Source organism: Phycodurus eques, chromosome 3, assembly GCF_024500275.1.
Source record: "Phycodurus eques isolate BA_2022a chromosome 3, UOR_Pequ_1.1, whole genome shotgun sequence".
NCBI classification, from domain to species: domain Eukaryota; kingdom Metazoa; phylum Chordata; class Actinopteri; order Syngnathiformes; family Syngnathidae; genus Phycodurus; species Phycodurus eques.
In genome coordinates this window covers 5,837,670-5,850,329 of record NC_084527.1, presented here as the reverse complement: position 1 = coordinate 5,850,329, position 12,660 = coordinate 5,837,670, and the positions used below count along the sequence as shown (strand labels likewise).

At 44.1% G+C, this 12,660-nt stretch overlaps 2 protein-coding genes and 2 non-coding genes across 5 annotated transcripts in view; 1 reads left to right on the top strand and 3 right to left on the bottom strand.

Annotated features, from left to right (window-relative positions):
• cenph (centromere protein H) overlaps window positions 1-739 on the bottom strand; it is a 5,260-nt gene extending 4,521 nt beyond the window's left edge. Inside the window, exon 1 of the mRNA XM_061671756.1 lies at window positions 282-739. The gene's annotated coding sequence lies outside the window, so the exon portion shown is untranslated. The remainder of the gene's footprint in view (window positions 1-281) is intronic.
• Window positions 321-12,618, top strand: LOC133399832 (junction-mediating and -regulatory protein-like). Of its 2 annotated transcripts, XM_061671748.1 has the most exons (11): window positions 321-358; window positions 452-1,560; window positions 3,272-3,445; window positions 5,831-5,981; window positions 7,182-7,351; window positions 7,417-7,582; window positions 8,042-8,211; window positions 8,537-8,620; window positions 8,706-8,798; window positions 8,873-9,419; window positions 9,959-12,618. In XM_061671748.1, exons 2-11 carry the CDS (start codon window positions 748-750, stop codon window positions 10,267-10,269), a joined length of 2,679 nt encoding a protein of 892 aa, XP_061527732.1. In that variant the 5' UTR covers window positions 321-358; window positions 452-747; the 3' UTR covers window positions 10,270-12,618. The 2 variants fall into 2 exon arrangements, with proteins under 2 accessions (XP_061527732.1, XP_061527731.1); XM_061671747.1 differs by having other exon boundaries at window positions 331-1,560.
• Window positions 4,356-4,427, bottom strand: trnaq-cug (transfer RNA glutamine (anticodon CUG)). The gene has a single exon. It is a non-coding gene; the product is annotated as a tRNA-Gln (tRNA).
• trnaq-cug (transfer RNA glutamine (anticodon CUG)) lies at window positions 7,911-7,982 on the bottom strand. The gene has a single exon. It is a non-coding gene; the product is annotated as a tRNA-Gln (tRNA).
• Window positions 12,619-12,660: the final 42 nt, after the last annotated feature.

Genomic DNA, 12,660 nt, shown 5'->3' with positions numbered 1-12,660 from the left:
TATGCGTCATAATAAAATAGGCGCAATGTAGGTTTTATTATATTGCAAATGCTTACACTGAAATGGAAGCAATGAGTGATCAGTGAAATCCTTACAAATGCAACAGATAAAAATGGAAGCTGTTGTTTACCTAATGCAATGTGATAGGAAGAGTCTAAAAACGATTACATTCCACCAATACAATTATGAATTAGTAATAACACCATAACACACCAATTCAATAGCACCCCCTCCACTAGGTGGACAAAAATAGGGAAAAACAAAAAAGGCTAATTAACTACCTTGACGCATTTCCCACGTTTCCCAGGGTCCAGGAAGGCACCACGTCTGTGGTCTGGCGGTCAGCTGACGTGTCAAGGTAAACATGTTGTCAATGTTATCGCCTCGGAGGCAATGTTAGCCTCATTCAAGGCTGCCCTCTTTTAATGGCCTCATTCCTTTGCGTCTTAAGCATGCATGGTGGAAAGGGTGAGGAACGCCGCTTCTTTAAAGGCGCTCCGCGGTGGTTAAACACAGCGCCCGCCTGAGATGCTTCAAGGCTATGCTAATGATGAAGCTAACGGACGCTGGTTGCCTGACACCCAAGTGGATGGAAACGACACCGCACGATGCTTCAAACAGCCGCTTGAGCGAATTGAGAGAGTCGGACGAGCTCGTCAGCTGTTGGTAAATGGTTAGAACGGCAACACCGAGAGAGTCGGTGATGCCTTCACGGGCGTAGCGGTGCACTTTCATCACTTTGCACAGATGTCATTCACAATGGAGGATCATTTGGAGTCGGGCTGGGTTGCCGTTCGCCCGAATGCGTTCGAGGAGAAGGAGAAGCACAAATTTGTCTTCATCGTAGCCTGGAACGAAGTGGAAGGCAAATTTGCCATAACATCTCACAACAGGACGGCGCAAAGGAGAAGCTTTGGCAGCAGCAGCAGCAGCAGCAGGGACCCTCCGTCCGAGGATGGAGACAAAACAAGATGGCCCGGAAGTCCCGCCGGGGATAAAGTCTCCACGAGCCCCGGCTCAGGAGCCAGGGAGGCTGCCGTAAAAGGCCTTAAAGGCAAGCCCCCAGGTTCCAAACTAAGCCCTGTGAAGATTAAAACGGTGGTCAACTACGTGTCATCTCACGTCAGTTGTGACGGAGAGTCGCAGAGAGAGGAGCAGCTGCCCTCCGTGGACACGTTGGACCTGGAGGATAGTCTGAGCCGGGAGGACTGCAGCTGGGCAGGTCTCTTTTCCTTCCAGGATCTGCGGGCGCTCCATCAGCAGCTGTGTTCGGTCAACTCGGACCTAGAGCCCTGCCTCCCCGTCTTCCCGGAGGAACCGAGCGGGATGTGGACGGTGCTGTTTGGACCGGCCGAGGTCTCGGAGACCGAGATGGATGAGCTGTGTTCCGAGTTGCAGCTCTACCTCGGCCACGCGCTCGACATATGCGGCTGGAAGATCCTCTCGCAGCTTCTGTTCGCGGAAAACGATGACCCAGACGAGTACTACGAGAGCCTGAGCGAGCTGAAACAGTGTGGATATGAAGAGGCGCTTTTCCGCGAAAGTAAACACCTGCGAGAGGTGAGAGTGAGCTTCTTTTCAATGTCTCGAAAGCGTATAACCTACCACTCCGTATTGCAATTATTTGTCGAGGATAGACACAGCTGCCGGTGCACTTTTAATCCGGTTTATTGAACAAGCGGTAACAAAACAAACGCGCGCGTTCATGCACGAGCTGCTATTTCCAGGCATTTAACACAAAACTTGGCAAACGTTTAGCCAGTTAACAGCCAGCCGCTAAATGCTAAACTGTCTCATTTGTCATCACCCACCAGGCCAGGCCTCCCCTCCTTTAAAGCCACACACACTCAAAGTTACATCTTTTGTACTGTGGAATGTGAGGATGGTGACCCCAAGTGGGCAACAATGATATCTGCACCTCACGTGCACATTTTGTCTTTTAATGGTGCAAAATCGATTTTTATCCAGTTACTTCATTAATCAATGTTTGGAAGTCAGGTGTAGCAAACATTGCTCTCATAATTGACTTTATTGTGTAAGAATACAGATGTGTAATGTTTGGCCATCATATCAAGGATGGGTATTTGCAGGCGTTTTTCTTTTATTTCATAGTAATTAATAAACGGATTATAATCCTACTGTATTTATTTCTTACCACCAATGTTCATAAGTCTATGTGACCTGCTGTCAAAATACAAAAAGAACACAAATCAAATATATTTTTGTATTTTGTTTTTTTAAAAAACGGGAAAAAATATGTTTTCCTATCTTTTTAAAACTTTAAAGTGATCAATTTGACCTGCCGCATAACAGGAGGGTTAAAAAGCCACTCTTAAAATAATGCCGAATGCTCTTTGAACAGCATGAGAAGAAAAATGGTTAATCAGTGGATTAATTAGCCATGAGTAGAAGCCCATATTCACTTCTCACTGTTTTATTAATGCGTGCAAAAGAAGAGGATATGCTCAAGACAACTGTAACTACAACCACAACAAAATTCACGTGAAAAAAAAAAATCCATCCATCCATGTTGGAAACCGTTTGTCCTCATTGGGGGGTTGCAGACAACCATTCACACTCAGACTCGTCAGACCAAAATCAATCTAGCTCGAGGACATTAGATTTAAAATGCTCCGTTTGACTGTGAGGCACAAATGCAAACCTTGACCGCACCGTGCTGCCTCGTTTACCCTATACATTGGAAAATGAAACGATCTTTCCACCTTTTGTACACGCCCTACAATTTCCTAAACAGTATTTGTGTTGTTGTCGTATGCTTTGTACTCAACTTTTTTTTTGCAGCGAAACGAGGCCACGAGAAGACACATTCTACACACACGCTATCGGTCCTCTCTCCGTTTGTGGGTTGACTTATTTCAGGGCTGCGTGTCGCCTGTTCTGTTTGGCAACATAACGTGTGACTATTGATCTCATTCCCAGCAATAGATCACACTCAGCACAGACTGTGTGCGCTTTGTTGGACTGCCAGTATTTACAGTTACATCCTCCTTTTAGCCAGTGGCGTGTGTGCTTCTATTGATGGACTAATAGTACAGTATTATTTTCAATATACCATTTGTATGCTTTAATGTTATGGTGGCTTGTGAATTGACTCGCTGACTTTCAGATTTAACAGACACACTTTTTCAAAATGTTACAGAAAGTCTTCCCACAAGAGTGTAAGCTGATATAGCTGAAATAAGTGGACCAACTTGCGTACGTTTCATCCCATTTTCCAATAACATTTTATTTCTCGTGCGTGTGCGTGCAGCTTCTGGACAGACACAAGAGCTTGGACAGCATGGTTGACTTGCTAGAACTTTATGAGGAGGAGGACCAGGCCTACGGATGCTTGCTGGAGGCCTCCACGCAACTGTACCAGTACCTGCTGCAGCCATTCCGCGACATGAGGGAGCTTGCCATGCTGCGTAGACAGCAGATCAAGGTAACACGCTTACAGCAACGTGCCAGGTAAGCGTTTCTACTTAATCAATGCGTTCAAAAGCATAAAAGAGGCATCTCGCATCTGATAATTGCTGAACCGGCACATGTGGGAGGCTATTCAGTTTAGTTTAAAAAAAAGAAAAAATAAATAAAAAAATATGTGGGGCACCATACAAAACAAACATCATTTTCTTGAGAAGTAAGATGGAAAGACCCTGTTCAGTTCATGAAATGTTAATGGGGTGTTTACTTTTAGCTCATCACTTCCAAATCACATCTCTGTACAAAGATGGAATAGATGTGCATCAAGCACTTTTTTTGAAACACAGGAACATTAGAGCGGACTGCCTTTGAACGACTATTGAGAAAATTAAGCGATTGATTGGTATTTTCGAAATATTATTTATTACATCTTTAGATGGCAACCTCATTGAGACTGAATCAACAGTGCACATGCTGGTTGCAGTCAAGCCGTGCACTGACTTTCGACTGAGGTGCTTGAAGAAAGAAGACGCCATTTATCAACAAGCGATCCACTCACACTCTTAGCAGAATTGTTCGTGATGAATGAATTAATTGTTACTCCCATAGTTACTTTACCAACACAACCATTATTCAAATTAATACCTCTCTGACTGTGTCAATCAACTGATTATAATTAGTTTTGTAAAAGGAAACGTTTTGTTAGAGCTCTTGTAATGCATATGCTCAATGTCTTTAAAGAGTATACTTGAATGTGGAAGTGGGCGGTTAGCGGCATTCAGTGGATCTCCAATTACCTGCAGCCTCAGAGACACATAAATAAATTAGGGTTTGTGTGCTGCTATAGGATTACCCTGCACATTCATTTCACTTTAATTTCTTTCATCACTGTCTGAAAAACCGTGAAAATGAGCAAAAACCAAATACCCAGGTCCCACCGAGATTTGAACTCGGATCGCTGGATTCAGAGTCCAGAGTGCTAACCATTACACCATGGAACCACTGGAGCTCGAGTGGTGGTCTGGTGGTGGTCTGCAGTATTTCACGCTACCCTATGGAGCAGCAGTTTTTTTTTTTTTTTTTTAAAGTCAGATCAGGCCATAATCAGGATAATTTAAAAAATTTATTATCTATGCATCTTCTATTCGACTTATCCTATTCGGGATAACGGGTATATGTAGTGGGCACATGGAGATACAACCTTTCACAGTCACGTTCAAACCGCCATTCAGTAGCAAGTCAAACAAATGAACGGTTATTGTGTCATTTATAATTAATTTATTTGGAAAGAAATTGTCGTCCATGGGGGAGCTTATTTTACTAATATTGCTTATTGTGTTATATACAACAGTAAATCAATTTACAAATTAATTAATTTGATAAATTAATTAAAAAAATAATAGAAATGAATAAATATGTACATTTCAATCAGTATGTAAATAGACCAGATTAAAAAGAAATTGAGCAGGCGAGCTGTATGTGGCCCGCGGGCCATACTTTGCCCACCTTTGGCATACAGGAGAGCCATTTTCTCCTAAATTCATAAATTATTAGTTTATTTTTCAGTTTGGAAGGGCTTTGTAGATTTAAAAGACCGTCTGGAAAACATCGTTACTGCAAAGCTTTTGCGTTTTGACAAATGCATGCTAAACTGAGGTAAACACTATAATGTAACATTTAGTTTACAGCACCACAGAGACCGAATAATGGCTCCCAAAGTAATGTAATGGTTTAAACGTTGTTTTAGATGGTTGGTTTTGATTTTTAATGCACCGCACTAATGTGTAAACATTAGGCTGTGATAGAAAAAAAAAAAAAGGGACACCAGTTTTAAAGAAACAGCATGTACTGTTAATTAAAGATGCCCTAATTTTTTTTTTTTTATAATCTTTGACGTCCTTTTTTTGGGTTTGCAAGATAATTTGGGTTGGAAATACCCAGGATGTCCTTTTTAAAGCTACTCTAGTTGGTCTTTTATGCCTGGCAGTCGAGACAGCCAGATTTCTGCATTGCATTCATTTGACAATCCGCACAGACGTCAAATTAAAACCGGGTCAGACTCATTATGACCTATGTTATGCGTGAAAAAGTGGAAAAAAAATCAAATTTTGATGGCGTGAACCCTTTAATACAAGAAAATGGAGCTGGTATTATAGTAACATGACACATTTGCAGTACCTTTATACTACTAGTGCATTCGCTGAGTTAAGTAGGATCAGGAAGGGATGTCACACCATCTTTCAGCGTTTATAGTTTTTACTCCATCCAGTTAATCCTATGTAAACATATTTCTTTTCAATTGACTACTGCTTTCGCTTGAGAAAAACACTGTACAGGTACTTCTGGTGTGGTAGTGGTTTATTGGTGAGTGGATAACGTACCAAACTTGAGCCTCTCTCACCAGATCTCCATGGAGAACGACTACCTGGGCCCCAGGCGCATTTCTGCCCTCCAGGAGGAGGACTCTGATTGGCAGAGGAAAGCTCAAGAAGCTGTCCTCATTATCCAAGAGTTCACCGTAAAATATTTTGAGACAACAGCTAGAGCTCAGAAAGGTAATGTAACACATGACTGCTAAAGTCAGTGTCAAGTCGTTAAAGTCGTGGAACAACTCTGAATAAAACAAATACGCTTGGTCTTTGAATGACCCCTGGGTGTTTTCAACCACCAATGTGTATTAATGAGGCAGTGCAGACAGCGGCTCTGTTTTGACAGGGACAGGTGGAAACAAGGACGCCCAATTGATCCGAAAGAAGATTGTTCAGGGTTAGCTTCACAATGTCACCCTCCCCCTCACATTGGTCAATTTAGTACTCCACCGAGGAGGTTGTAATCATCTCAGCATGTTTTGCGTGTGTGTGTTCATGATAATGTATTTTTTTTAAAAATTGTTTTTATTGGTTTTATTTATTTATTTATTTTGTAATTTTTTGTTATTGTTTTTTTTATTATTATTATTTTTTTTATTTTTTTTTTTTTTTTGTGGCGGCACGGTGGCCGACTGGTTAGAGCGTCAGCCTCACAGTTCTGAGGTGCGGGGTTCAATCCCCGTCCTCGCCTGTATGGAGTTTGCATGTTCTCCCCGTGCCTGCGTGGGTTTTCTCCGGGCACTCCGGTTTCCTCCCACATCTCAAAAACATGCATTAAATGGAGACTCTAAATTGCACGTAGGCATGACTGTGAGTGCAAATGCTTGTAGGTTTCTATGTGCCCTGCGATTGGCTGGCAACCAGTTCAGGGTGTACCCCGCCTCCTGCCCGATGACAGCTGGGATAGGCTCCAGCACGCCCGCGACCCTGGTGAGGAGAAGCGGCTCAGAAAATGGATGGATGGATGGATGGATGTTTTTGTGTTTTTTTTCCCTCTGAGAATCCACTCATTGAATGTAATGTAATATAGTGGTACCTTGACTTACAAGGGAAGAAATGTGAGCTACAGTCACCATTGCACTTTTCAGCTGTTTATAGATAGATAGATAAATTCCTATTCAACATCTTCAGATGTGAGAAGAATACCAGGTGCTGGTGTGGTCTAGCAAAAGATGAAATGCTTAGACATGAGTGGTGATGTGCATTCTCTGTGCAGTTTAACCAGTGTCAACCACCAACTGCAATAACCTCCCCTGAAATGACCACTAGATGTCTCACTGTCATCCTTAGTCTACCTTTAATTAACATATTTGGTGTCCTCTTGTAGCTCACGATCACTGTTAACTCAAGCAGTTTGACCATTTATTTGCGTTTGTGTGTTTGCAGGAGTTTATGAGCGTATGAAGGTGGACCAGCGCAAGTTCGGTAAGGCCTCATGGACAGCGGCGGTGGAGCGTATGGAGAGAATCCGCTACTCTGTCGCCAAGGAAACCCTGCAGCTGCAAAGGGCCCGGGAGATCAGCCTGGAGCAGAGGAAATGCACGCTTCGAGAAGAGGTACGCAAGGGAACCAACAGGTTCATAACACTTCGCCACGCTTAAACGCAAGCGCTTCCCCTCAGATGCAGAGCCTGTGTAGCAGCGAGGATGCGATGACCCTACTGGACCACATGGAATCCCAGTACTATGAGCTGCAGCTCCAACTGTACGACATCCAGGCTGAGATTCTTCAGTGCGAGGAACTGCTTCTCACCGCCCAGCTCGACAGCATTCGGAGACAGATGACAGGTATGGCTTCATTCCAACAGGTATGACTACTTTCGGGCAAAACATGTCACCTTCTTGGCGACGTCTCGTATTCAGTATATAATCATAAAGATCACCTCAGATTTGGTTACACTGTCAGAGAAATGTTAAATTAAAAATATGTTCCTGTTGAGTTTTGTAACGAGAGCGGCAAAGAGCTCTCAGTATGAGGCAGTGCAGTCCTTCAACACTCCAAACTACAACCGCAATAGTAAACATGTACGCCTTTTATATTGTTCATCAAAACTGAACATGTTTATCAACAACTTCTATGTTTATTATTTCAATACGCAATCTAAAAATGCAAGCAAGGTCCCACCGAGATTTGAACTCGGATCGCTGGATTCAGAGTCCAGAGTGCTAACCATTACACCATGGAACCACCTGTTGAGAAGGACGGGAGGTCTATGCTAAAGGGAGTGTACAACGTGGTGTTTGCAGAGCATCAGAATGAGGTGGTGTACTACGACACTTTTGAAAGCGCTGATGAAATAACAGAGGAGGACACGGCGGAGAAGGAAGAACTGCATCGACTTCACGTCAGCGTGCGACAACTGGAAGCGCGGCGGGGGCGCATCACGGCCAAGCGTTCCTATCTGAGGAGCAAGAGGGTGCGTACGCTTGTGTCACACATACTAAGTGCAACATGTATTCTATCTTGTTTTAAAAAATGATTCCAGGTGAAGACCGCATATCTGCACCAGGCTAATTTAACCCTTAAACAAGCCCACGTTGAAAAAAGATTTATTCAGTATAACACCTCACCCTCGTTGAGTTCCACCCTCCTTTCAATGAGGTGACTGAGTAACTCCAAAGGTTTTAATCAGGTCCATAAATGCATGTTTGGATATTCTTTGTGTGAAGAACCTCAATTATGAGGGAAATACTGACGTACTTGTACGATGCTAAATAATTGTTCCTTTTGTTGTTCTGCAGGAGATCTGTGTATCGAACCACATTAAGAAACAACAAAAGCGTCGAAGCACCCAGAAAGACTCCTTATCGCAATGGGTCTTACAGGTAGATGTTTCTTTACTTTCTAACCACCTGGTTGTAAACACGCAGCGTATCTATATGTGTATTTTTGTCCCACTGAATTTTATAGACAAAATACGAAGAAGAAGAAGATGAAAGAAAGAATAGCAGAGTTCGTCAAGAGAGACAGAGGACTCTGGATAGACTTCGCACTTTCAAGCAGGTACATTTCATGTCGGCCTATGAGCTGGAATTCTCCCTCCCTTTCCCGGCTGATTTTCATGTGTGTGTTTCCAGCGCTACCCGGGTCAGGTGATTTTCAAGTCCGCTCGATTGCGTGCGGCCCACGGCAGAAGGAGAGAGCGCGGCAGGATGGTGCCAACGGAGGGTGAGGGTGAAAGGGAGGAGCGTTCCGAGCCCGCCGGCGCACGGGACCCGGGCCAGCAGCCGCTGTTTCTCAGCATCAGCGTGCAGACGGACCCCAGCTCCACGCTCACCACCCAGCCCGTCGCGGTCCTGGCAGCGCAGTCACTTCCTCCTTTGCCCGTGCCCAGTCCTGCAGACTCCTTCTGCTCCCCTTGCGCCCTGTCCTCGCTGCTGGCGTCCCCGGCCTCGCCTCCGCCTCCGCCCCCTCCTCTGCCTCTCCTGCCAATACGAGAACAGGTGTCCCCCTCTGACAGCCCGGGCAGACAGGCGCTGAGGGCTGAGGAGCAGAGTGCGTCAGAGGAGCTCTCTCAGTCCCCTCTTGGCCCCTTCCATCCTCGCTTCTTCGACAGCAGCCAGCTGTTGAGCGCCCGCAAAAAGCTGAGGAAGACTCCAGGCTTTGAGGCCCACAGCAGACGAGGTACCGCGACCATATTGACTCGGCAGCACATAGAGGCTGTAATCTGATTGGACAAAACATATCTGACATCCACATCTGACTAGAAGCAGTGCAGCCAAGAGAAACACTACAAAATGAAGAGAATAGATTGTTGGTAATAAATAAATACAATTTCAGGGAACACAGAATTCAGGTTGTAAATGTAGATCCGTGCCTCGAATAATGTTTAGGCCAGCAGAGAATGCGTTGCTGTCCCTGACTGTTGAAATATTGACGGTTAAAAATTCAGATAGATTTTTGAGTAATCATGTAGTGAAGCAACTGAGGCAAAAGGGAATGGACTACTTGAATGCAACCAATAGAAACACTGTTGATTCAGTTCATTAACTTTGTCAACTCCAGCATGCAGGAATTTTCTGCTCAATGCAACACTGGAATCAAAACTGGAGTATAGAGCTTTCAGAGTCATTCTTCCATCCAAATGACTCATATTATTATTATTTGTACCAATAGTTGATTGAAAAAAATTAGCCTATCATTTCCTGTCGTCTCCTAAACAGGGAGCTCCCCCATGGACGAAGTACTGGCCTCCCTGAAGAGAGGCAGTTTCCACCTGAAGAAGGTCGACCAGCGGGGCATCCCTCCCGCTGGTCAGAGTGACGACGACCCCAACAGCATCTTGGCGCAGATCCGCAAGGGGGTCAAATTGAGGGAAGTCCCCCCTCAAGAAAGGAAAGGCCAGCAGGATGTCGCTGCTCCCAGAGACCCTCTGACCCAAAGCATCTATGAGGCACTTCGACGAATAAAAGAGGCCTCGCCAGAGTCGGACTCTGATGACGACGGGCTGGGTGGGCCCGACTGGGAAAGCTAGGGTTTGTAACTCAGACGAGACCAAATGTAACCAATAACACGACACGATAGCGAATAGGAACCTGCTTCTGTCCCTCAAGGCACATTCGACACTACTGTACCCTATTGGGATAATTACAGTATTTAACTCGGTTTGTATCCTTTCCAAGTCCAAAAATGAGCAAGCATGTTCCAAATAGCTACTACCTTTGAGGGTACTACCTAGTGACATTGTACCTTTAAAGGTCCAAGCCTGTACTTGTACTACACTACACCACGCTACACTCCTACTACTACTACACACACACACACACACATACACACACACACGCACACACATAGCAACAACACAAAGGGGGATGGGGCACACTAAACATCACCAAATATAGGTCATCCTCATCATTTTTTATTCTTATTCACCAAATTGTTCATAATGATTGTACCGTGTACTGTCACAACGTAACGATGCCATATTTATTTGTAGTTATTCAACTGTTGTGTAGCCGATATAAACATGCCCAGTTTTTTTTTCAACCCTTTGCACTGAGCCTTAAATATGGAATGGAAAACCTCAAGCAGAAATCTGTCTTGACACTGGAACAAGAACGTTTATGGGCACGGTTTGTAAATTGGGGTCATATGGATTATAACAATACAAATCCCTCTGAGATTTAAACGGAGATCACGAGGCCAAGCGTTACCATGTAACATTACCACTGTCACCATCTTTAATATTTTCGCTGTTACCGCCAAGACGCCGGTGCTGCGCGGGGGTGTCACATGTACGTCATGCTGCGCGGAGAATATAGTAAAGGCACACTGCTTGTCTCATACGACATTGCACATAAGCAGTAAATCCTTCAGTATGTTACGCTTGATTCACCCCCCCCTTCCCCCTCCTGTCCTCTTCTGGCTTCACCACCCCCATGTTCCTCATCCAGCTAGGATGACCATCTGCTTAACTGCAGCATGCTATACGATAGAGCTGTGGGAGATGTAGCGCCTCAATCCGTGGGTTATTGCCACATCAAAGGAGAAAAGCGTGTTCGCAACGAGCGCTAGGAGATCCCCGAGCTTTGTACAGACTGGGACGCTCTGCATCACTGGTGACTGCTACTCCACCTTCTCCCCTCGCTTCTTTCTCCACACGCACACTTGAGTAGGCAGTCACGCTCAGTTGGAAGTCAGTCATTCACACGCTACCCACGCGCTAGGTTTTTAGCCAACGTGCGCTTGCTGACCGCATTGTGTAACAATTTTACTTAGGAGTGGCAGTTCCAGTATCACGTATGGTACAATGACTACGACCACATGACGCGGACAAAAGAATTGTGACACTTTGCTAGTTCATCTACGGGATGTGAAAATAGGAGATCCCTTTTCAGTTGTAACAGCTTTCAATCCTCTGTGGAGATTTTGGAGTCTGGGATATATATATTTTTTTTTTGCACATTCATCAGTGGTCCATAAGCTTTATCCCGCCTAAATAATAATGTCTCAATACTTATGTAATGTATATGAACTGGTTTCAGCGCTTATTTTCAGCACTTTAATATGTTGAATTTATGTATACAGTCATTTGAGTGTGTTTCAAAGCCCTGACTGTGGAACAGTTAATATTGAATTCATTTTCTTTTTTTTTTTTTATAAATGTGGCTACGAACAGAGGAAGGAACAGAGGAACCATGCACTCTCTGTCCCGTTCCTCATGAGAGCTTGTTGCTTATTGCCCATGCACGAATCACCGATGTACTTTTCTCATTCATTCTAAAGCCGTTAAAAGTCCTAACAGAGGTTTATTAATTGGAGTGGCGGAAAACAGCTTTTCTGTTAGTGTCAGCACAATATCTAATGCACGAGGGCAAACTGCCTCTTGACTCTTAACCCTCAAGTACAAGCACATTCCGTAACTTCACATCACATGAAACTGACTCGGAATTCTTTTGCCATTAAATAGAAACCACCCTGTGGAGTTCATTTTGTGAAGTGCTTATTGTGATCCAGATCACGTTCACTCTTTCTACACTTTATCAACAAGAACTTTATTGTAACGTCAGCTAACTGTATTTGCTTTGCATGTCATCGCCCTCATGTTCGTCCTTCCTCTTCCTCAGCATTTTAAATTTTTTATGTCAACTCACGCAGGCTGACTATACAGTGCCCCGTTTTAAATGTGCTATACCACTATGAAGACAAGCACTCAAACATGAACAATCACCTCACACAGCCACATTTAAATGCTTCGACGCAATTGCCCCAAATACGCTTCATCTGCTGTTAAACTTAAAAATCATTTTGTTTGTGCGATGGTTTGTTTTTATAACCTTGCCCTGCATTTAAATAAAACCTTGCAATGCAAATATGTTGAGAATGCCTGTCTTATCTCATCCTTCTTCCTCATGTTTTGAATTAC

Excerpts from the sequence above, each read along its gene's own strand:
- LOC133399832 (XM_061671748.1), top strand. The coding sequence starts at position 748 with ATGTCATTCACAATGGAGGATCATTTGGAGTCGGGCTGGGTTGCCGTT. Across the intron at positions 1,561-3,271 it reads AAAGTAAACACCTGCGAGAG|CTTCTGGACAGACACAAGAG; the intron begins GTGAGAGTGAGC and ends GTGTGCGTGCAG. Across the intron at positions 5,982-7,181 it reads AACAGCTAGAGCTCAGAAAG|GAGTTTATGAGCGTATGAAG; the intron begins GTAATGTAACAC and ends GTGTGTTTGCAG.